Source organism: Neolamprologus brichardi, chromosome 23 (assembly GCF_056152115.1).
Source record: "Neolamprologus brichardi isolate AB-2024 chromosome 23, ASM5615211v1, whole genome shotgun sequence".
NCBI lineage: Eukaryota > Metazoa > Chordata > Actinopteri > Cichliformes > Cichlidae > Neolamprologus > Neolamprologus brichardi.
Genome location: NC_142125.1, coordinates 704,973 through 729,309, shown reverse-complemented (window position 1 = coordinate 729,309; position 24,337 = coordinate 704,973). Strand labels below are relative to the sequence as shown.

General features: G+C 46.1%; 1 protein-coding gene across 2 annotated transcripts in view; it reads left to right on the top strand.

Annotated features, from left to right (window-relative positions):
* The window catches only part of fbn3 (fibrillin 3), a 77,912-nt gene that overhangs the window by 35,264 nt on the left and 18,311 nt on the right, over nt 1–24,337 (top strand). For both annotated transcript variants that reach the window (XM_087836854.1, XM_087836855.1), the window contains 32 exons: nt 4,327–4,452; nt 8,136–8,261; nt 11,895–12,047; nt 12,905–13,123; nt 13,202–13,345; nt 13,512–13,631; nt 13,735–13,860; nt 13,938–14,060; nt 14,694–14,969; nt 15,076–15,129; nt 15,210–15,335; nt 16,656–16,781; nt 16,888–17,007; nt 18,404–18,541; nt 18,640–18,690; nt 18,783–18,908; nt 18,990–19,217; nt 19,289–19,414; nt 19,497–19,625; nt 19,729–19,854; nt 19,967–20,092; nt 21,211–21,333; nt 21,406–21,531; nt 21,744–21,869; nt 22,728–22,850; nt 22,937–23,059; nt 23,139–23,264; nt 23,341–23,463; nt 23,554–23,676; nt 23,793–23,954; nt 24,038–24,106; nt 24,189–24,314. In XM_087836854.1, coding sequence (XP_087692980.1) covers nt 4,327–4,452; nt 8,136–8,261; nt 11,895–12,047; nt 12,905–13,123; nt 13,202–13,345; nt 13,512–13,631; nt 13,735–13,860; nt 13,938–14,060; nt 14,694–14,969; nt 15,076–15,129; nt 15,210–15,335; nt 16,656–16,781; nt 16,888–17,007; nt 18,404–18,541; nt 18,640–18,690; nt 18,783–18,908; nt 18,990–19,217; nt 19,289–19,414; nt 19,497–19,625; nt 19,729–19,854; nt 19,967–20,092; nt 21,211–21,333; nt 21,406–21,531; nt 21,744–21,869; nt 22,728–22,850; nt 22,937–23,059; nt 23,139–23,264; nt 23,341–23,463; nt 23,554–23,676; nt 23,793–23,954; nt 24,038–24,106; nt 24,189–24,314 — 4,239 coding nt within the window. The remainder of the gene's footprint in view (nt 1–4,326; nt 4,453–8,135; nt 8,262–11,894; nt 12,048–12,904; nt 13,124–13,201; nt 13,346–13,511; nt 13,632–13,734; nt 13,861–13,937; nt 14,061–14,693; nt 14,970–15,075; nt 15,130–15,209; nt 15,336–16,655; nt 16,782–16,887; nt 17,008–18,403; nt 18,542–18,639; nt 18,691–18,782; nt 18,909–18,989; nt 19,218–19,288; nt 19,415–19,496; nt 19,626–19,728; nt 19,855–19,966; nt 20,093–21,210; nt 21,334–21,405; nt 21,532–21,743; nt 21,870–22,727; nt 22,851–22,936; nt 23,060–23,138; nt 23,265–23,340; nt 23,464–23,553; nt 23,677–23,792; nt 23,955–24,037; nt 24,107–24,188; nt 24,315–24,337) is intronic.

Genomic DNA, 24,337 nt, shown 5'->3' with positions numbered 1-24,337 from the left:
GAAGCTGTCCGAGCGGTGACGCCGCACGCGTAACGGGCCACGAACGGTAAAGGACAGGAGTCGACCGACACGTAGTTTGGTTGTTTTGAACTATTTGCTCCAAATGTGTGACATGCTGAGGAAATAAAGCCTCAGCCTGTCAGTTTATTAGTTTCACAGTCCTAATGGGAAAAACTTTGAGGAAAGTTCAAACACTGTTTTGTTTTTTTCCAAATGAAAGCGATTTGTCCTGATAGTGAACCAGATTTGGTGCATCCACAACCTAATGAGCTACGACGGCTTCAGTGAAACAGGAAGTTTCATTTTATTAGAATATATGAATTAGGGATGCACCGATACCGATACTGGTATCGGGTATCGGGGCCGATACTGTAAAATGTGTGTGTACTCATACTCGTAAAAGTTAACCGATACCATGAACCGATACCAACTTATTTCATAAATCAGAGGGTGGCTTGTCATTTCTGTTGTAGTTTTTTAGATTGGCCACTAGGGGGACATCCCGCGCTAAACAGGCACAGGGTTAGGCGAGTGAGACTGGCAGCTCCAGATAAAAAAGAGAAACTGGTGGCTGCTGTAGCTAGGCTAAACAAAATGTCAGCAGTGTGGAACAGCCAACTTTAACTCAGGTTTTGGAAAAGCGATGAAAAATGTCAAGAGAAAATCCACGGGCAGTTAAAATAACAGAGGCTCTGACTCATTTTATCGCTCTGGATGACCAGCCAATGCCGGTCGTGGAAAACAGAGGATTGCACCGTCTTCTCAGCATACTCGAGCTGCGATATGAAATTGGACACTCTGCAATAATTTAAAAGTTTATTTTATTCTCAAACCTAATTTGTATTTATTTTATTCCAAACAGAAGTGTTTATTTATTATTCTGAAAGCTCGAGACAGTGCCAATAGTTCAGTGATATTTTCTTAAATTACTAATAATTTTAACAATTAATTTAACAGAAGTGCTTATTTTTCACTTGAAATTTTTTTGTGGTCATTTTTATTACGATTTTATTTTTTATCAGCAGAGAATAAAATAAAACCTGTCTTCCAATTCATTGTATTTGTGTGTGTGTGTGTGTGTGTGTGTGTGGTAGAAGTATCGGTTTTTGTACTCAGTATCGGCAAGTACTCAGATCCAAGTATCGGTATCGTATCGGTTTAAAAATTTGGTATCGTTGCATCCCTAATATGAAGGATCATTAACCACTTAGAGGCAGCTCCATTATGTAAAAGCAGGATCTTTTAAACATGATGGCTCAACAACACGTGAAGGTTTGTTTTCTAGTGAGGGACTAAATGCATGTAGTGAGAACAAAACGAATGAAATGAGGCTTTTATTTTGGCTAATGCACGAGCTGTATACAAGGAGGGACGCACAAAAGGGAACACAACCAAACAACCTGACAGCGACGCACACGAGGGAGCAGAATACACGTGAAAACCATCAATGCAAGGCGACGCAGTTACAAACACCGAGGAACAACAGCAAACTACGCTTCAAACAGGAAGTAGACCAGAAGTGAATACCAAACACAGAGATTCATGCTAAACATCATATAAAGACAGGAAAACACTGGGAAAGCTGGAATAACAAACAGAATCAAAACACAGACAGAAACAAAATCAGAGACATTTCAAACTAAAAGTCCAATCCACCAATCCCAGGGTTAGGATCCGCTCACAGCCACAGCGAGACGAAGAGCAAAGAATCTGCACAGACAGCAAACTGCTTCCACCGAGAGCTGCACCCTCACCAAGCATCCACATGTGTCCTGACATTACTGCTCTTTAACACATGCAGTGTAGACATAACGCAGAGATAAAATCAGGCGAGCAGAGCGACAGTAACATGAACGGAGAGTCCCCCTCTTTGATCGACACCCCCTCAGATAAAACCGGATTCCCTCTGCGTGCATGTCTTATAACCTGAGGCCTTCTCCATGTATGCCTCATGTGGAGGTCATGTCCCCTGCACAGTGATCACAGTCAGGCCCTTTGTTGCTTCATCCTGCTGGGACAGTGTAGACAGTGCTAAACTCAGCTAAAGCCTTAAACCTAATAACTGACAGGATGTATGTAGATGCTTGTTGTTTAGCTGCAGCTTTATTTCTTTACAGCTTCAAGCCAGCTGTGTGCAGATGCAGTTTTTGCTAGTTTCGCCTCTGTCAGGTGACGTAGAGCAGCGGTCTCCAACCTTTTTTGCGTCACGGACCGGTTTATGCCCGACAATATTTTCACGGACCGGCCTTTAAGGTGTCGCGGATAAACACAACAAAATAAAACTAGTACCGGTACCAAAAAAAGAAGATTTATTCCTAACACACGTGAAAAGACCCAGGAAAACCGAGTAAACATAAAAACAATAACAAAATAACGCTGAAAACCGATAAAAACCCTGAAAACCACACATTTCACACCTGAGCCTCAACTCTCGCGGCCCGGTACCAAACGACTCACGGACCGAGGCCCGGGGGTTGGGGACCACTGACATAGTGCATCGCTTGTAGAGCAGAGCAAGGCCCAGAAAGTCCAGACACACAAGTGTCAGAGTGCAGGTAGATGCTTACGGTAAGTATTCAGCTTTATTTTAGATTTGTAGGCCTAGTGTGTCTGATGAGATGGTAATTCCACAGTTCACTCATCTATACGTATAATTGTCTTATTTATGGGGTAACTGGCAAATGTAAAGGATGTGGAACCAGTCATTGATTTCCATTGAGCTCCTCAGCCTCCTTTCTTTTGTTGCCAGGTTGCTCATGTGTCGCTAACTCCTCTCCAGGAGTCTGTCTGTGCCTCCATCTCTCTCAGAATATCTGTTTCTGTCTTTTTCTTGTCTTTGACTCACTCACACACTAAAGATACCTCATGGCCAGAGCGCCAGGAGCAGCGTCTGTCTGGCAGCAGCACAAAGCACACATGACTCTGAATCCAAATGTAAGGACTGAGCTCCAGGCTCCGCGTCAGGATGTTGGCCAGTAGCTTTCTTTCTCAGCCTGAGCCACGGAGAGCTCATTAACAGTAGATCTGAAACTGTTTCCCATTAAAGCAGCACCGTATGCAGATTTATTCATGTTGCTCACTGTTTTTGAGGGATTAGCCACTCACGGTGCTCTGACTCTACTTAGCGTCGGCCCCAGACAACATCAGAGGTATTCCCATTTGTATGTTTTTATGTTGAAAGGAGTACGCCCACTGACATGTTCCCAATACTGGTAAAAGTGACTCACATTGAATGCTGGGAAAATGTACATTTAAAAAGCCATTTCCTGTTCAGGCAAGAGCTGAAGCGGCCAAGTCAGTGCCTGTTTTAACTCATTCGCTTAGCAAAAAGAAAAACCAGGGGAGAGTTACAGCGAGAGAGTATTTGAGACACAAAAAGATCCTTTGAGCCGTCATTAACCCTTTAAGACCTACCATAGAACCAAGTCCGCCAGAGCTTATATTATATTTTTACATGCTGTGGAGCCATTTTTGGGAGCATTTCAAGTTGCTATACATCAATACAACCATTACAGCCTAGATTATAATACCAAAAAGTTGCACAAAATAGTTTCCCACCACAGGAAATTTATTTTGAGTGTCTTCATAGTTTTATTTTTGAAATACACCAATTTTTATACACTGCAGGAAAAACTAAAATAAATATTATAATGCAAATTTGCAAAAAAGCAGCATATGCATCAAAATAAACTATTTCCAGCAGTGCAATATGAGTCCTAAGCATCCCAGAAACCACACAGAAAGTCATGAAGTCAAACATAACTTTTAAAAACACCAGTATAGGCTCATTGAGGCCCGGACGGTAAAAAACTACATTTCCGCGAAAATGACGTCACTTCCGGTTTCGGGCAGGTCATGGCGGACATGCGATAGTTTGCGCTGACGTCTATTCCAATGTAGGAAGTGTTACAAACAGCTGATCGGATCAGCAAAGCGTGTTTCTGGAATATTATGTTTTTGTTGCTGCAAGTGCTTTTTATGCAGTTTTTGCAAAGCTATATGTGGAAGGAAACTGTGACCGAGGACAAGCTGATGGTATAAGATGTAAGTACAACTCCTCCGGTTTCATATGCAAAAAGAATTATTGCCCTAGCTTACGTGGTTGCAGAGCTACCGGGATTTAAAAGTAGTTGCGCAAAACAGAGCGTGCCCGCTCCGACCAGTTTTAAAGGGTTAACTGATACCATGGACGCTGCATCTTGCAGATTTCATCTTTATAAGACGCTGCTCCCCCCAAACTTTGGGGACTCCAGTAATCACTACAACCTTTGTTCTCATGTGCGTTTGCTTGTCGTTAATTTCAGTGTCTTTGCTTCCTTTTTGTAGATGTGGACGAGTGCCAGGCAGTGCCAGGGCTGTGCTCTGGGGGCAACTGCATCAATACCGTCGGCTCTTATGAATGTAAATGCCCTGCTGGCCACCGCCAGAGCGAAACCACCCACAAATGTGAAGGTAAGCCTCCAAATAAGAGTTAAGAATATTTTAGAACGACTGTATGAAAAAAATCTGCATAAATAAAGTGAGCAGCGAGTAAGTCGGATGAGTTCCCGTCTATCTTTCTTAAGCGTTCTTGAGCAAGGCATTGTTTTCCTCCTGAGTTCATGGTGCTAATCTGCATCTACTGGCTACAGATAATTAACCAAAAGCATTAAATGGACACAATCGTGTCAAAAATAAAAAACCTCTAAAAGTAAATTTAACAGTGAGGCAGTCGAGACTTTACGATAACTCCGGGTTTGCTGGGACAAATCTCCACAGGCGCTTTAAAAGTGTGTCCAAAGTTAAAGTAGTCCTGACATGTGCGCATAAATACACACTGAAGCACGTGCACGCACACGAGCTCACATTACAGCGTGTTGATTGGAATTTAAACGATGCCCAGGCTAAACAGTCGGATCGTTAGCGAGGCGGGGGTTGTGTCTGTTGGACCGAAGCCGATTCGTAGTCGTCTGAGAGGATTACAGAAACTGTTTGAGCCAGATGATTTTACTCTGCTGAACAAGACCGCGGGTGCGTCTGCGTGTGGATCATTGTCCTGCTTTATGAGCAGCAGCAGATACCAGAAGAACACAACTGCTTATATTTGCTGGGAACTTTGGTTCCCACCTTCACATTCATGAGAGGCAGTTACCGTCATGCACAAAAAGTAATTTATGTCTCCGTGAACGGAGCAGGAAATGGGGCGGACGAGTCACAGACGTGATTTTAGCGAAGCGCCAGCTCAGCTCAGGATTTACAGTGAGAAGAGAAGGAGCTTATTTATTGAAGCAGGATGTATGAAACACCTGAGGCAGGGGTGGGAACTCCAGGCCTCGAGGGCCGGTGTCCTGCAGGGTTTAGATCTCACCCTGGGTCAACACACCTGAATCACATGATGAGTTCATCACCAGGCCTCTGGAGAACGTCAGGACATGTTGAGGAGGTCGTTTAAATCAGCTGTGTTGGATCAAGGACACATTAAAAACCTGCAGGACACCGGCCCTCGTGACCTGTAAGCAGATGATCATCTTAAATTTGAATTAACATCTACTACCCTTGATTTAGCCTGATACTGACCATGAACACCACAGCCTGCTCTGCACCCGTCCCAACAGGATGCATCACTGCAACCTTTCACCTCATTTTAGGGTTGTAGGGTTGGGTAACCCGAACCCCTGTATTTTATCTTTATTTATCTTATTGTTGTTTCCTTTTGTTGCTCCCTGTCCGTCCGTGTCACACACTTACATTTAATTCTTGCTAGCTTGTGTGCCTTTAGCTTGTGGACGTGTTGTGGGTCCAGCGGCACAGAAACACTTTGTATGTTTTGTGATATTTGTTGAGCTGTTTGAAAAATGTGAAACTACCTGCTGGTTAGAAATACGCGCTCTGGCTGGAGCCTTGAACCAGATGCTAAAGATTCACGACCACAACTTTATTGACATCTGCAGCATGAACGCAGCGATGAGAAGAGAAAAGGAGCTGAGTGTGAACTGTAGTACTGGTCAAAGCACCACAAGAGTTCCCACCAAATATTTCCCATTTAAAATCAGATCATAGATGACCACCAAGACACAATGTAATCTGATTACTCAGACCTCTCATTGATGTGGCCTGGGAGACATTTGAGCAGATATTTATTGTGAAAGTATCCTGCTGCCTGTCTGGCAACAGCCTGCCTGAGACTTTGGGACTGAAGCAGTAACAGAATATGAGTATGATCATAATAATAACAGGTGACAGCAATGAAATCGGTTTTATCCTCTGAAAAAAGCTGAAATAAGGAGTGTCGTGTGAAACAAACGACTTCTTTTGGTCTTATTATTAAATTATTTTGAAATTTGGTTGAAAAACGAACCCTCGTGTTGTTTTCATTATTTATATGCCGTTTGTTTGTTTGACTCATGCAGAGTGAAGGAGTAAGACTTTAGTGTTTGCAAAGCTTGTGAAAAACAAAAGGACAATTGTGGCGTGTAGGTCACGGATTCGCAGGAAACCCGTGTTTAGTGAAATCTCCCTCACAATCAGACCAGATCCTGTGGGAGCGGCTTTTATCGAACAAGCGGCCACAATGAGAGCTTTCATTGTTAGAGGAGTCGTGTTTGGAGCGGTTAAGATGTCGTGGGTGTCACACAGTACCTGAACCCACCGGGACACCTGTTGTTGAGCTCGGTCGGCTCTTTACCCTCCGTACCCTGTTTCTGCCTCGCCTTTCATTTTTCTTCCATAAACACGGTGGAAAGGCTTTGGCTCAAAACCAGCTGTTAGTGCTGAACAAAGAAACGCTGAACAGCTGGGAGACATAATCACTGCACAGAGACTCACTGTTGCCCTCAGATTCACATGCATCTACTCTGGTTTTCACAAATAAAAGTCACAATTAGATTAAAAAATGAATATTACACTCCAGCTTATCTACATGTCTGTGGGAGTTTTTCATGCACACACAGTCGTGCACACGTAGCAGACTCGATGGCTGCTCGCAGACATTTATTCAGGTGACACATGTTTCCTTTCACACACACAGGCTGTCCCTCAAGCGCTGTTTCTGCGTGGAGTCATGTCTGGCTTGCTGTTGCTGACGTAAGCTTTATTTGCCTGGGCTTTTACAGCCTCACCTCGGCCTCCTGCCACTGCTGTCAGCGGGGGGGGGACGGCCTGTAGCTGCACACTGAGACATAGAGACAAAGGGGATTTAAGTTACACACTCTTCACTCCTGCAAAGACAAACACTTTTCTAGCTGATCGCATTCAGCACACTCACTTGTGCGTTGCTGCACGAGCTGATGCTGTAATTATAGCGAGCGGTGGCGCAGTGATTACATGTATGGATAAATAAGCGTTACACACCATAAAACTTTGGGCTCGCTCATCATGGAGCAACAAGGAGCTCTCTCACAGGATAATACAACTTGAGCTCGACGCTGTCGTACCTCGGTGCTCTTAGACCAGCATAAGTCTGAGTCACGCCGTTTGGCTTTTATCCTGAATTTAGCCTCAAGTCTAATTTATAGATTGAAAGCAACGGTGGTTACTACATTTACCCCATACTGTTTATTTTTTTTTTCATTGCACAACAGGACTCGTTTTAACGGAAACCTGTGCATGAATTTATTCTCTTTGCTTATTTCACACACTTACTGGCAGCCACGCTGGAGGATCGGGTGGCAGTGCACGCTGTCCACCAGCAGCTTTTTCTGCTTAATCATGGCCACGACACTGAATGTAAGAGCGAAGGAGACGTGCATGAAAAGGTTCTGTGTTAGTTGGACATGTCCCGTTCACAGCCTGTGATTCTGTTTGTTTGATATTTTGTAATCTGATTGGTTGTTTTGATGTTACCTTGATGCATTGGTCCTTCTCCGAGCCGTGTGGTTTACTGTGCGATTGCTCCTGCTATTTACACGTTTGGCTGATGAGCTCGAGTTTTAGCCAGAACACAACAAACCAGAAGTGAAGTCATTCCACTTTGTCAGGCTGCAGATCCATTTGGTTTGCTTCAGTTTGCCCCGAGGGAGAAACTCTGGCTCCAGTGTAATAAACTTTTACTGCAGCGTGCTACTGCATCCTAACAAAGGACCGAACATGTGAACATCAGCAGATGTGCTGCACGATCAGATGAACCGAGGTATTTATGATGTAACGGCCTCTTTCAGACGTCGACGAATGCAGCACCGTTCCCGGCGTGTGTGACGGAGGAGAATGCACCAACACCGCCGGCAGCTACGTCTGCACCTGCCCACGAGGCTACATCTCCAGCACAGATGGCTCCAGATGTGTGGGTGAGTCACACATAAACAGTTTCGACGTTTCTTTCTCTGACAGTTGTGCACTTCCTCGCCCCCTGGCTTGCTAAGAGCTCCACATCTGGCTGGTAACCTCCCTCCCTCCCTCCTTCGCCGCTTCCTGTGAGTGGAGTTCTGGTGAATCGAGCGGCAGACCTGTGGTCGCCATGTGTGGGAAAACAAACTTACACACATTATTTGTCCTTGACAGCATTAGTCTGCTAATGTTAGCATCCCTGTGACTCATTCACACAGTGACTCACACACAGTAACAAACTGACATGTGGAGTCAGACTCTGGAGTGTTAACGGAGACCGTCTGGACGAGGATGAGCAGAAATGCAAAGGGACAGTTGATATTTATATTCTCATAAATATTATGAGCCTCGTAATATGATTGATGATGATTTACCTGTGAAAGTGGCCTCTCTATGCAACATCATTGTAGGAATCAGTGTGTGATGATCAGAGATGGGCAGTAACGCGTAATCCGATTACTTTTTACAAGTAACGAGTAAAGTAAGTTATTACTATTGCACAAACAGTAATCAGATTACCGTTACTTTCCCGTAGGAACGCTGCGTTACTGCGTTACTAAAACCGTGATTTTTTTGCGAGAATGTCTCATGACAGTGACGTAAGCGAGTGCGACGTTCGTGACAACAGCTGTGTGCAGATCAACAATGGATCATATATCGAGTGCAGAGAGAGTATGAGCGTGCAGCGTTTAAACGTGGAAGTACTGACCTTACTTTGAGTTTGATTCCATAAAAAGTGACAAAAACATTAGTGTCCGTTGTGCGTGGGAAGAAAACTTCTTTTTACAGAGAAAAAACCCCTAAACTTCCAAACAAACACCGAGTAGCTACGACGTAATGGGAAACTCACAGAGAAACTCGCGGATTCTTCCACCGACCGCTGCACACCTGCACCAGGGTAACCCTCCGCCTACCCCACTCCTGCTTTACAGGTGAAAATAGAGCAACAGGACCGCTAGTCTTTGACTTTATTTATTTTCTGCTGTGTTTTACTTGCATCTATTTGAAAGACTGAGTGTAAACACAAAAAATATTTTATTTTATGTGCTGGAATGTGCAGAAAATAGGTTTAAATGTTAAACTAATTTCTTCCAGTCAGAGAATGTTGCAGATAATTAAATGTTTGCTTGATGCATAAAGTTAAAAGATTAAAACTAATAAAACAAGTTTTAAAAAGAGACTTTTCCATTTGATTACATTTTGTATGATGATTATGCAGAAAAAGTAGAATTGGGCTGAAAGATCTATCACTTTATCACCTATTCAGGTTGTAAATCCTGTTTTTAAAAAGTAACTAAGTAACTAAGTAATTAATTACTTTTGAAAATAAGTAATCAGTAAAGTAACGGGATTACTTTTTTGGGGAAGTAATCAGTAATTAGTTACTGATTACTTTTTTCAAGTAACTTGACCAACACTGGTGACGATGTGACAAAACTGCAAACTTTCATGATTAAATATGAGCGAGTACAAAGTTAATATATACACGTTTTCTGCTGCTTTCCCATATGGACTCCCCTACAATCCCCCCCCCCAATATGGAGCTACAGTGAAACGCAGCCAGGCATTAATGTGTCCTGTTGCTCCAAAACAGACGACTCACCGTCAGCCTGTCTGACAATTTCAAACATCAGAGGGAAAAGCAGCCTCTTTGCTTCCATCGAGCTTTCTTAAATGTAACATTCCTATATTTAAGTTATTTCCTAGTTTCACATATGTCATCCATCATCCGTGGAAGGTATTTGGCTCGCTGACTTTGTTTTGGAAAAAGTGGAGCTTTGTGTGAAAATGTCAAGAAGAGCCTTGCGCAGATGTGCAGATGTGTGCAGATGTGTGCATCAGCGCATACACAGCGCGGGCTGATGTCACAGGTAGAGAGCTCGCAGTCATGTAGGGGATTGTTGAGCATCAAAGCTGTGGCCTCTAAAGTCAGGACTGAGAAGTGAAATGTGCGTCCTGCACGTTTCCAAAGCTAATCGATACGTGTGCTTCGACCTCCATCACTCAGAGAGAAATGTGGTTTCTTTAGCTCGGTCAGCGTGTTCGTTGCTCCCGGCAGGAGTGTGAGAGTACATGAAAAAGGGTCGTGCACGTGTCTGTGGTATGTTTGCATTACACTGACTCAGTGCTCCAGTCACCGAATTCAGTCCTTCTCCATCTGTTTGTCTTCATACGAGGCCATTTCTCTCCCTTTATCACTTTCAGCCCCGTTATTCTCCTTTCCCCTAAAGTAAGACATTATTCTCTCACCGTCCTTCTTCTGCCTGAAGCATGGCTCGCACCACAGCTCGCTCCCTCAGCTCCGTGATTTACTCTGGAGCGGTGCTCCTTTTATCTATAAGTGGAACAGTTACACTGGAATATCCTCACACTCCCATCCTCCTCCATTTTTCCCATTACATCCCTCTGACATCCACTTCCTGAGCCTTCCTTCTGTGGTTGCGGTTTGATGTTGGTCTTGCTCCTGTGCATCCTTGGAAAGGCTCGATTGAGAGGAAACCAAGAGGAGATCAGTGAACTTCAACCAATCAAAACTGGGCTTAAAAACAAAAGACAAGCTTGTTGTGACTGTTGGACTCTCAGCTCCACACATGATCTCTTTGGTTTTTGTGGTTAGAGTAAACTCACAGGAGTGAATCCTTTTACAGAGCCTCCTGCTCGCTCGCTCTCGTGTTTTAGAAGCAGCATGTTTGTTCTCGTCTCTGTTGGATGCTCTGTGCTGTGATGAAGTGGACCGCTGACAGTAATCAGAGCCTAATGCGCCGTCACACGGTGAGAGTTTGGACGAGAAAAAGAAAAGAAGACCTGTCCAGTCAGTCGGTCTGTAAAAACACCTCCCAAATGAAAGCATATGCTCGTGCACTGGAGCAACACTAGTGAGCAAACCAACATCTGGATCCAATCGAAGTCATCACCATCCTCATCAGCACCTCCCTTTCTCCTCCACCGTGCCTGAAGCTCAGCCTTCTGGATCTTATAGTTTGTGGAGCTGGTTGCGTGCACTGTGTGGAAAAGCATATATAAGGTAAACGTCAGTGCTGCTGTAACCATGAGCCTGCGTGCTGTATGTGTGCTCGCAGACGCAGCACCGCATGTTCTTTCTAATTGGCGAGAACGGCGCCACATGGAACCGATTAATTCCAGACTGCTGGCTCATTAGTGAGTTAATCGACCCCCTGACCCCCACCCTGCTCCCTTTCCTTTTCTTAAACATCTCCTTCACGTTCGTCTTTCAGTTTATAAAAACATAAAAATGCCACTTTGCCCTGATTTTTTCTGTCCTTTGGTTTTTGCTTCCCCCTCAGTCACCTCCTTACATACGCTCATTGAAGCCCCGCCCCCATCCTGCCCCATTGACCCTGACCTGGCCGACTGTAACAAATAAGACCTCTTTTTTGGAGGCCCTTCAGATGCCTGCTGTTAGTTGAAAGCCCAGGCAACCTTTCCCACTGCTAACCTATAAAGAAACTTCCTCCCAGGCACCACACAGAGGGCAGCACAGTCGTAACTCAGCGGCCTGCGACAAAGCTTTGTTTTGCTGTCCTGTTGGCATGAAGTCTTTAAGTTGTTGCTGTTGTTGTCTCTTTCTGCAGATCAGCGAGCGGGAACCTGTTTCTCTGCTCTGGCAAACGGTCGCTGTGCTGCAGATCTGACCGGTCAGTACACCAAGATGCAGTGCTGCTGTGAGACGGGACGATGCTGGGCTCTAGGGCAGATCCCTGAGATGTGTCCCGTCAGAGGCTCTGGTGAGTATATGTGACACACAGCAAAGAGGACACGTCTCTCATGTTTAGTTCAGCTCATTTGTATTCATATAGACACAACACAGTCACCTCGAGGTGCTTCTGTTGTGAGGAAAAGGTTTTACAATAATGGAGAGAAAACCCTGCTACAAACAAGCACTTGTCAAGGGTGGGAAGGAAAACCTCCCTTTAACCCTTTAAAACCGGTCAGAGCGGGCACGCTCCGTTTTGCGCAACTACTTTTAAATCCCGGTAGCTCTGCAACCACGTAAGCTAGCGCAGGACTCATATTGCACTGCTGGAAATAGTTTATTTTGATGCATATGCTGCTTTTTTGCAAATTTGCATTATAATATTTATTTTCGTTTTTCCTGCAGTGTATAAAAATTGGTGTATTTCAAAAATAAAACTATGAAGACACTTAAAATAAATTTCCTGTGGTGGGAAACTATTTTGTGCAACTTTTTTGTATTTACAGTTTTGAGGGATAAGCCTCTTAAATTTCTTTAACTAGAAATATATGTTAAAAAAACAAAAACGATTTTCAATTTTTTTGTAGTTTATTGCACTTTTTTGCAACTTATGTAATTACTATGCACTTAATGCAGACATATTATTAAAATCTGGGCTGTAATGGTTGTATTGATGTATAGCAACTTGAAATGCTCCCAAAAATGGCTCCACAGCATGTAAACATATAATATAAGCTCTGGCGGACTTGGTTCTATGGTCTTAAAGGGTTAAGCAGTCGAGGCCTTTCAGTCCACATCTCTGTAATGATCCACGTAAATGGTTTTTCTTGGCTCTCTGAATCAAACAGTTGTTGGGATCCACTGATCTGTGCTCTGCTTCTCTGGTAGATGAGTTCAGGCGTCTGTGTATTGTGGGCGTTCCTCAAGTACACGGTTTCTCTCAACACCACAATGGACACTACCCCTATGGATTCAAGTTCCCCAACGGCAACGGTAACGGAGGGATCGGCAACGGAGGAGGAACTTTTGGGAACAACGGAGGAGGAACATTTGGGAACAACGGAGGAGGAACGTTTGGGAACAACGGAGGAAGCGTGCAGCACATAAGTCTGTCCCTCTGTGCATCTGATTCTTCTAGATGAGATGTAGATGATGTCTGCTTCACGGCCTGTTTTGTCTTCTCAGGCACCGTTACTGTGAATGAAACGGTGGACGTGTGCAAACACTTCACCAACCTGTGTCTGAACGGACGCTGCATCCCAACGCCGACCAGCTACCGCTGCGAGTGCAACATGGGCTATAAACAGGATGTTCGCGGGGAGTGCATTGGTAAGACACACGCTGCATGCTGCGGAGGGTCCATGCAGCGCCGCAGTTAACTGCATGCACTGCACTGCCATCTTCTGCCAGTCTAAGGAACTTGATTCAAACGTCTGAAATGTGAAGCGTGGTGTTCGTGTATTCTGACCTTTCTTATCTTATTTTCCCGCTCCAGATGTGGATGAATGTGTGAGTAATCCATGTGTCAATGGAGACTGTGTCAACACAGATGGATCGTACCACTGCAAGTGCCACGAGGGGTATCAGGGAACCCCCACAAAGCAGGCCTGCATTGGTATGTCTGTGAAAACAAAGTCATATCAGAAAATCTGTGTTTTCCTTTCAAGTTTTTTACTTTCAGAGAGCATTGAAGGAGCCGTCTTTCTTCTCTTTTTAAGATATCGATGAGTGTATTGTGAACGGAGTGATGTGTCGCAATGGGCGCTGCGTCAACACTGAAGGGAGCTTTCAGTGCATCTGTAATGCTGGCTTCGAGCTCACGCCTGATGGAAAGAACTGCATTGGTAAGAAGCAAAAGCAGAGAAGGCTGAAGCTCACGTAAGCCAGCAGCTCTATGAACGTTTCCTCTCGTCCGCTCTAGATCACGACGAATGCGCCACCACCAACATGTGTCTGAACGGCATGTGCATCAACGAGGACGGCAGCTTCAAGTGCATCTGCAAGCCCGGCTTTGCACTTGCACCCAGCGGGCGCTACTGCACCGGTATGTCGGTTTATTAAGTGCAAACGCAGACTAACAGTCAGCCAAAGACGTTCTGCTTCGAAACGGCGATGACAGATTTGGTGTTGTTTGAAATTCTGCAGATTCTCCGTTGACCTTTTGAAGTTTTGCTTCAGTAGTCAGAGTATTTGAGGCTTCCCCCAAAATGCTTTCATGCAGAGCCCAGAAAAAGAAAGATTGATGAATTTCTGAATATCTGTCGAGAGATTTTGTCTTCAGCATTCAAGAGGAGCCGCCATTCCCGTGATGATCGTACCGTAGCACAGAGAGCGCTCGCACGGCCAAAACACACAAAAACCAGATCATCTAAACTCGTGTGGCCTCGTTCTGTCTTCATGTACCTGCAGACTCTGAGAGTTTATTACAAATTTATCACCAACAACAAGATTTTCATCTTCAGTCCCAAACATCAAACTAAACCAACACTTTTTATTCTTTTTTCATCGCTGCACACAGCAGGACAAAATAACTCTGCACGCACAAAAAGAACATTTGAAGTAGTTGTGAGAGTGTGATGCAAACAATAAATCATTCTGCAGGAAACCGGCTGTAATTCTGGTTGTTATAGTCTTGTATGACAAACTGACCCGATGTGATGCACCGTCTCTCTGCCAGATATCGATGAGTGTCAGACACCCGGCATTTGCATGAACGGCCGCTGCATCAACTCTGAGGGCTCCTTCCGCTGCGAGTGCCCGCCGGGCCTGGCTGTCGACGTGGATGGTCGAGTGTGCGTGGACACACACATGCGGACCACCTGCTACGGCGCCATCAAGATGGGCACGTGCTCGCGCCCGTTCCCAGGCGCAGTGACCAAGTCGGAGTGCTGCTGTGCCAATCCGGAACATGGCTTTGGGGAGCCCTGCCAACCTTGCCCTGCCAGAAACTCAGGTTTGGTTCATCTTACGCTTGATCAGCAGTTATGGTCTAAATGATAACTTTCTCGCAGCCGAACATTCAGCTCAAATCTAATTCTCATCACATCCTTTCTGCCCAGCCGAGTTCCAGGCCGTGTGCAGCAGTGGCATCGGCATCACAGCTGATGGCAGGGGTGAGCAGGACGTTTGAAAGTAACCACAGTGTTGTTAAAAAATCTTCAGCATCATCTGAATAAAATATGATGTTTCCCAGATATCAATGAGTGCGCCTTGGACCCGGACATCTGCCAGAACGGCATCTGCGAGAACCTGAGGGGAAGCTACCGTTGCATCTGCAACGCCGGCTACGAGTCTGACACCAGTGGCAAGAACTGTGTTGGTGAGTCGGTCTGTGCTGTGCTTTTCAAAGTTGGCTGTGCTTTCGGTGAGCCGAGAGGAGCAGCAGCGTATAGAAACTCATTTTTGACCACAACGTTTCTACTTTTGTAGTTTCAGCTGTTAGATACATGAAAATGTCGAAAAAGAAATAACTGAACAGCTTAAATCACTGAACAAACATGAATGTGTCGGACTCATATAAGCTGTTACCAGTGTTGGGGAGTAACGGAGTACATGTACCGCCGTTACGTATTTAAAATACAAAATATGAGTAACTGTATTCCGTTACAGTTACCGTTTAAAAAGGTGGTATTTAGAATACAGTTACTTTGTTGAAATCAATGGATTACACGGCGGTACTTCCCTGTTTCATATTGTGGCGGGTCAGGACTGTTTGGGTTTGTTTGACAGCTACGTTCTGTTGTTCCAGGCAGCGTTACGGTTGCCATGGTTACAGGGTGACGCTCTCTCTCTGTGTGTTTCCTGGGTGAGAGAGCGCCTGTTGTTGTTGTTGTGCTAAGGTAACAGGCAGAATGCTACAGGTATAGCTCTAAAGAATGTAGCATCATGGGCAGTGTAGTCCGTGCTGCAGGGAGAATGGACTGCCATACCCGTTATGTGTCTGTGAGCGAGGGAGGGAGAAAAAGGAAAAGTACGAGCTGTCATCGAGCAGAAACGGGAGCTGGAAGCATGTAAATATAATAATAACCACTGCAGCCAAGAAGAGAGCCTGACGAGCCCAGCTGTAAGTAAGCTATTAAGACTCGACTGTACACCGTGTTCGTGTTTTCCTCTGAAACAATAAGTTCTGTTGGAGCAGCCTTTCAACGCCTCTCTCTGTCTCTGCTAGCAAAGTTGACCCAGACAACAAAGTTAAGCTAGTTTTCAGCTATGAGCCCGACACAGAACCCACCGTATTAGCCAGAGGTCCCTTTACTACGGTTCGGAGCCGCGGACCTTCAGTAACAGTAATAAATCACAGCAATAGTACATTCATGTAGTTGTAAACAGCATGATAATATATTAAGTAATCCAAAGTATTCAGAATACGTTACTCTCATTGAGTAACGTAACAGAATACGTTACAGAATACATTTTAGGGCATGTAATCTGTAATCTGTAATGGAATACATTTTAAAAGTAACCTTCCCAACACTGGCTGTTACTAACAGGCCTGCAGAGCTGGAGCAGCTAACGTTAGCTCAGCTGGTACATGTCAGAGAGTAAACATTACAGGTTCTGATGGTTTGCATGTTTGCTTCTTTGCATTACTCCTGTTTTGACGCAGTGACCAAACAGCTCTGTTTCCTCTTTCTGGCAGACATCAACGAGTGTCTGGTGAACCGTCTGCTCTGTGACAACGGCCAGTGCAGAAACACTCCTGGCTCCTACACGTGCTTCTGTCCTAAAGGGTTTGTTTTCAAGCCGGAGTCAGAGACCTGTGAAGGTGAGCGCGCACACACACACACACACACGATAACAAAATGTTGTGTGTGTCAAACAATGATGATGAATCAGCTCTGACCTCAGCTGTGTGCTCGCCTGTGTTTCAGACATCAACGAGTGTGAGTCCAGCCCGTGCATCAACGGCGCGTGTCGTAACGTGGCCGGCTCGTTCCACTGCGAGTGCACCCACGGCAGCAAGCTGGACTCCACCAACACCATCTGCGTGGGTAAGATGCTGCTCCTCCTCAATGGTCAGTGCAAATTAAGGAAGCACTGCAGGGTCCAAGACACAGCTTGTGTGAGACAATTACACCAATAATTTTTAGTCCACGTCTGCTCTCCGCTTTTGTAAACAAACGCTGAGGTTTTCAGGAGCGATCCAGGAGGATTATCATCCTCAGATGGCCTCACAGACACAGCAACACACAGAAAGACTTTTCAGATAAATACTTGCATGCAGGCCTTGATTTTCTGCTTTACCTCAGAGAAATCTGCCACAGATTTAAAATGACGACTTTTAAGAGGTTTTATTTGTTTTGGGAAATCTCTCTGAAGAAGCTACACGCCATCACTACAGCTGGAAGGGTGAATGAGTCATTGCATAGTACATGAGCCGGTTGTGCTCGTCTCTGGTTCCTCTGGCTGAGGTCAACTTGCTATGTTGGGAGCCCGTCCCGTGGAGGATGAAAAGGTTTTATTATTCAGCCCAAACGGCTCGACAGACTCGGTTTTACTGCAGACGCCTCACAACAAAACAACACAACACACGAAACTGGAAATCCAAACGAAAGAACTTTAGAGGCAAACACAACGACAGACTCACACACAGACGCAGACATGTGCACACAGAGGAAAATGTGGGAACAGCTGTGACCTGTTCCCGAAACAAAACATAAAGCACACGAGGCAGGAGACTATCAAAATAAAACAGGAAACAACCGAGACACGAGCAGACAATAAAAATACCGGGACGGGACACAAAAACAGAGAGTGACGGGAGGGGAGGGGGTGGTGATGGGAGGGACACACAAAGTGATGCAGGAATAAAAAACAAGTTCATCTTTCAACTCATCGCAGGGCGTCTCACATTTATTAAAACGATCACCAACATGGGAGCAGGCTGGACACCAATTCAATTCAATTCAATTTTATTTATATAGCGCCAAATCACAACAACAGTCGCCTCAAGGCGCTTCATAGATACAGAGAAAAACCCAACAATCATATGACCCCCTATGAGCAGCACTTTGGCGACAGTGGGAAGGAAAAACTCCCTTTTAACAGGAAGAAACCTCCAGCAGAACCAGGCTCAGGGAGGGGCGGGGCCATCTGCTGTGATTGGTTGGGGTGAGAGAAGGAAGACAGGATAAAGACATGCTGTGGAAGAGAGACAGAGGTTAATAACAGATATGATTCAATGCAGAGAGGTCTGTTAACACATAGTGGAACAAAGGGAACAGGAAGCAGGAAGTGGAAATAACAAAATCAGATGTACAAAATACTAAACTGAAACTAGAATATGAATCTGTCTCCTACATCTGAAGTAATGAACTCAAAGCGACACCGTGTGCTGCTAGAGCAAAGCTGTCACTTCACTCACGCTGTTGCTCTCTGGCTCTGCAGACAGCATGAAGAGCACCTGCTGGCTCACGATTCAGGACAACCGCTGCGAAGTCAACATCAACGGAGCCACGCTGAAGTCCGAGTGCTGCTCCACGCTGGGAGCTGCGTGGGGCAGCCCGTGTGAACCCTGCGAGATCGGTCCGTAGACTCATAGATGTGTTGATCACACACGTGTGGCAGTTTATTCAATCAAATATAAACCAAACTATTGCATCTTGATTTCTCGTGGTTCTCAGACACTGCTTGTTCCCGAGGATTTGCTCGCATGAAGGGCCTCGTCTGTGAAGGTGAGAACATCTAACTGAGACCTTTGTGGAATAATCACTTCCTGTGTGCCTGCAGATTGATCCAAAATATTTTTCTGATCCTCCAAATGCAGACATTAACGAGTGCGAGGTGTTCCCCGGAGTATGCAAAAACGGCCGCTGCGTGAACACCCAGGGCTCGTTCCGCTGCGAGTGCGCCGAAGGCCTGACCTTGGACAGCTCCGGGCGCACCTGCGTGGGTAAGAGGCCTGCAGTGAAAGCAGACACCATCCTTTCCTCCAACGTTCTGGGACAAATCACTTTCATTTTCATTTTTCTAGACATGCGCAGTGAGCAGTGCTACCTGAAGTGGCACGAGGATGAGTGTGGCGAGCCGGTGCCGGGGAGATACCGCCTGGACATGTGCTGCTGTTCGGTGGGGGCTGCCTGGGGTGTCGACTGTGAGGAGTGTCCCAAACAAGGCTCACCTGAGTACAGAGCCGTCTGTCCCCGAGGACACGGCTTTGCCAACAGAGGAGACATCCTGACGGGCAGACCCTTCTACAAAGGTCCTTCTCCACTTCCTGACCTTCACAGCTTCCATACGTTCTGTTGCTTCACGTCATCTGTTTGTTTTCAGATGTGAACGAGTGTAAGGTTTTCCGGGGTCTGTGCACCGACGGCACCTGCAGAAACACCATCGGCAGCTTCCGGTGTCGCTGCAACAACGGATTCGCTCTCACGTCCGACGAGAGGAACTGCACAGGTGTGAACGATGGGCGCAGCTAAGCGCGACGTTCTCCTGTAACGAGCACGCAGCGAGCACTCGTTCTGTGTTTGTGTTTCAGATATCGACGAGTGCCGAATCTCTCCCGACCTGTGCGGTCACGGCGCATGTGTCAACACGCCCGGCAGCTTTGAGTGCGAATGCTTTGAGGGCTACGAGAGCGGCTTCATGATGATGAAGAACTGCATGGGTACGGATGAACCGCGCTCAGAGTTTTGAGACGCCACACTGAAAGCGACGTCGATATTTAGCTTTGACTTCCTCTGTGTCCTGCTGTCTTTATCGCCTCACAGACGTCGATGAGTGTGAGAGAAACCCTCTGCTTTGTCAAGGAGGAACCTGCCTGAACACAGAAGGGAGCTACGAGTGTGAATGTCCCCCCGGACACGCGCTCAGCGTGGATGGATCGGCCTGTGAAGGTGCAGACGTCACGCCGCCCGTGCATTCGTGCATCCTCCTGAGACTCTTTAATAATGAACCAAAAACAGTTTTGTGTCATTTTAAAGTCTCTGCACTTTGTTGTTGGTTCAGATGTGAACGAGTGCCAGCTGAGCGACAACTTGTGCAAGAACGGCCAGTGCGTCAACATGATGGGAACGTACCAGTGCTCCTGTGACACCGGTTACCAGGCCACGCCGGACCGACAAGGCTGCGTTGGTGAGTAGAGCTAAAGTCAGACTAGAGGGCGTGAAAGCGAGGCAGCAAAGATGACGGGAGCGCAGGAGGTGGAGCAGGGCATCTACTGATCAGGAGGGTGGAGTTCGTTCCCCGGATGATCCTCCCGTCTGTACACCAGAGAAGAAGTAGTTGTGGTCATCTGCGGAGCGGATGCAGCAGAGAAATAACCGAGACAAGCTTTTATGATTATCCTGCAGGACAGAAACATGAGTGGGGCCGTTTATACAGAGAGTAACAGGTGGGAACAGCTGCAGACAACAAACCAAACAAGACAGGAAGCGACAGGAAGCTCACGACACACTTACCAAAATAAAACAGGAAGCTGAACAGGAGGACTTCCACAAAGATGGGACTGCTGGAAGAGAATGGGAATGCTAAAGCAGCGGTCCCCAACCCCCGGGCCTCGGACCGGTACCGGTCCGTGAGTCGTTTGGTACCGGGCCGCGAGAGTTGAGGCTCAGGTGTGAAATGTATAGTTTTCAGGGTTTTTATCGGTTTTCAGCGTTATTTTGTTATCGCTTTTATCGTTTACTCGGTTTTCCTGGGTCTTTTCACGTGTGTTAGGAATAAATCTTCTTTTTTTCGGTACCAGTACTAGTTTTATTTTGTTGTATTTATCCGCGACACCTTAAAGGCCGGTCCATGAAAATATTGTCGGGCATAAACCGGTCCGTGGCGTAAAAAAGGTTGGAGACCGCTGCTCTTAATTGTTGTGACACGTGTTAGAAATGCAGAGAGGTGCGCTCGATTTACCACACGGAGCAGCGCGAGAGTAAAGCACGAGGGAGGGGCTAATAATCGGCTCAGTCATTTTTTATGATCGTTGAAAGCCCAGATCGTAATCGAGATTAAAATTCAATTAATTGAGCAGCCCTACATGGAGTCATTATTATCCGTGGCGCAAAAAAGGTTGGAGACCGCTGCTCTAAAGGGAACGAAGAGAACTAGAGGAAGCAAAGCTCCACATCAGAAGATAACAGAACTGAAAACATAAAATAAAACTATGACAGAACATGAACTTTAATCACGTTTAAACCCAAACGCCCGAATAACACAGACGATGTGTTTTCATTCATCGCTGCGACCTCTCGTTGCAGATATCGACGAGTGCACCATCATGAACGGAGGCTGCGAGACCCACTGTACCAACTCAGAGGGCAGCTACGAGTGCAGCTGCAGCGAGGGGTACGCACTGATGCCTGACCTCAGGACCTGTGCAGGTAAGAAGACAGCATGAAGGAGAAATGTTGCTGCGTCGCTGCGTGTGACTGAACGTCTGCCTGTGCTGTCAGATATCGACGAGTGTGAGGAGACTCCGGACATCTGCGACGGAGGCCAGTGCAGCAACATTCCCGGAGACTATCGCTGCTTGTGTTTCGATGGATTCATGGCCTCCATGGATATGAGGACCTGTATCGGTGAGTGCGAAGCCAACGCTGGCGTCTTCATCTCTTTTGTGATTTTGTCTTTTTCGTCTGCCGCCTTCATTTATTCATTCAGCCTCTGACGTGTTTATAAATATAGATGAGCTGCCCAGCGTCTGTGGGACTTCCACTGTCACTCTCATTCTGTGTCACTCTAATCTCCACGGTGAGAACATTCATGTATAATCTTCATCTGTCCATCGCAGACGTGAACGAGTGCGATCTGAACCCAAACATCTGTCTCCATGGTGACTGCGAGAACACCAAAGGCTCCTTCATCTGTCACTGTCAGATGGGATACTTTGTCAAAAAGGGATCGACGGGCTGCACAGGTACACCAGAGGCCGAGCTGAGCGCTTCTGTGGGGACTCTCAGAGTCAGCTCGTTCATGCATACGAGAATCCCAGAGTTTAGAAATTATTCATTCAAAGTGAAGACCTGGTCAGAGCTGTCCTTTCCTTCAATAAAGGAGAATTTCACCCGAGGAAACCAACATTATTAGTAGGGATGCACCGATACTGATACTGGTATCAGGTATCGATACTGTAAAATGTGTGTGTACTCATACTCGTAAAAGTTAACCGATACCATGAACTGATACCAACTTATTTCATTAATCAGAGGGTGGCTTGTCATTTCTGTTGTAGTTTTTTAGATTGGCCACTAGGGGGCCAATTATTATTTTATTTATTATTTATTTTATAATAATTATTTTGTTTGTTTGTTTACAATATGGACACTCTGCAACAATTTAAAAGTTTATTTTATTCTCAAACAGAAGTGTTTATTTATTATTCTGAAAGCTCGAGACAGTGCCAATAGTTCAGTGATATTTTGTTAAATTACAATGTGGAGACTCTGCAATAATTTAACAGAAGTGCTTATTTTTCACTTGAAATTCTTTTGTGGTCATTTTTATTAAGATTTTATTTTTTATCGACAGAGAATAAAATAAAACCTGTCTTCCAATTCATTGCATTTGTGTGTGTGTGTGTGTGTGTGTGTGTGTGTGTGTGTGTGTGTGTGTGTGGTAGAAGTATCGTTTTTTGTACTCTGTATCGGCAAGTACTCAGATCCAAGTATCGTATCGTATCGGTTTGAAAAAATTGGTATCGTTGCATCCCTAATTATTAGTGCTGCCTGCTTCTTCTTTCCTGTTCTTTGCTTAACTGAACTCTGAATGTTTCCAGATGTTGACGAGTGTGAAATCGGATCCCATAACTGTGACATGCACGCCGCCTGCGTCAACCTTCCCGGAAGCTTCAAATGCCGCTGCCGAGACGGCTGGGTGGGAGATGGCATCAAATGCGTGGGTGAGTGGGTATTACTCGGCTGGGATGCGCTCGGAGAACATAAAAGGAATACAAATTCCTCGTTAAATCACTTCTGTCTCCTGCAGATGAAGACGAATGTGCTGCAGAGGACCACAACTGCAACCCCAACGCAGACTGCGTCAACACGCCGGGATCCTACAGGTGCGCCTGCAAAGAGGGCTTCAACGGAGATGGCTTTTCATGCTCCGGTAAGGCTGTCGGCGCCGTCCCGATTAAAGCCGGCGACCGCGTGTCCAGCACAGTAAGCTTTTAACATATCTCTCGCAGACATGGACGAGTGCGCAGACAACGTGAACCTGTGTGAGAACGGCCAGTGTCTGAACGCCCCGGGAGGCTACCGCTGCGAGTGCGAGATGGGCTTCACTCCTACAGAAGATAGCAAGGCCTGCCAAGGTGCTGCGTCACTTTACTCGTTTCCCAACAGGTGTCGTCAAAAAGACAAAAACCCAAACTTCTCTCCTCCCCACAGACATCGACGAGTGCAACTTCCAGAACATCTGCGTGTTTGGAACGTGCCAGAACCTTCCCGGGATGTTCCGCTGCGTGTGTGATGATGGCTACGAGCTGGACCGCAGTGGAGGAAACTGCACTGGTTTGTGCTTGTGTCCCAGCTCTTTAATGGTTTCTTTCATCTGCTTTTTCCATTTATATGAAGACGTTTTCTGATTGCATGTCGACGCAGACATCAACGAGTGTGCGGACCCTGTTAACTGCATCAATGGACTGTGCGTGAACACACCAGGAAGCTACCTGTGCAACTGTCCACCTGACTTTGAGCTGAACCCCACAGGAGTGGGCTGCGTGGGTGAGTCACGCTCATGCAGTTTGTTCTGTGGATGGGTCACACAGCATCATGAAGTTTAAGCCGCCCAAAACGTTGCTCATTTCATTCTTGGACTTGCCGCCGCTCTGCCGTTTCAGACACCCGTGTTGGGAACTGCTTCCTGGATGTCCTCGCCCGCGGCGATGGAGGAATCTCCTGCAGCGCAGAGATCGGAGTGGGTGTGACCCGAGCTTCCTGCTGCTGCTCAGAGGGGGTCGCCTGGGGAAACCCCTGTGAACTTTGCCCCCTGCTCAACTCCAGTACGCACAGACCCACTCGCTTCATTTATTTACAGCGTTTATCTCCAAATGCAAACCTGCACGTGTCTCTGTCTCGTCTGCAGCCGACTATAAGACGCTGTGTCCGGGAGGAGAAGGATTCAGACCCAACCCCATCACTGTCATCCTGGAGGGTAAGACGTTGTTTTCTGTCCCGTGTTTAAAGACGACACGTTGGTGTCACTGACGGACGTAACAAAGCGAATTCTTCTCCAGATATTGACGAGTGCCAGGAGCTTCCAGGCCTCTGCCAGGGTGGAAACTGTGTCAACACATTTGGCAGTTTCCAGTGCGAGTGTCCACCAGGGTACTACCTCAACGAAGAGACTCGCATCTGTGAAGGTGAGAGCTGAACATCCTGTTTC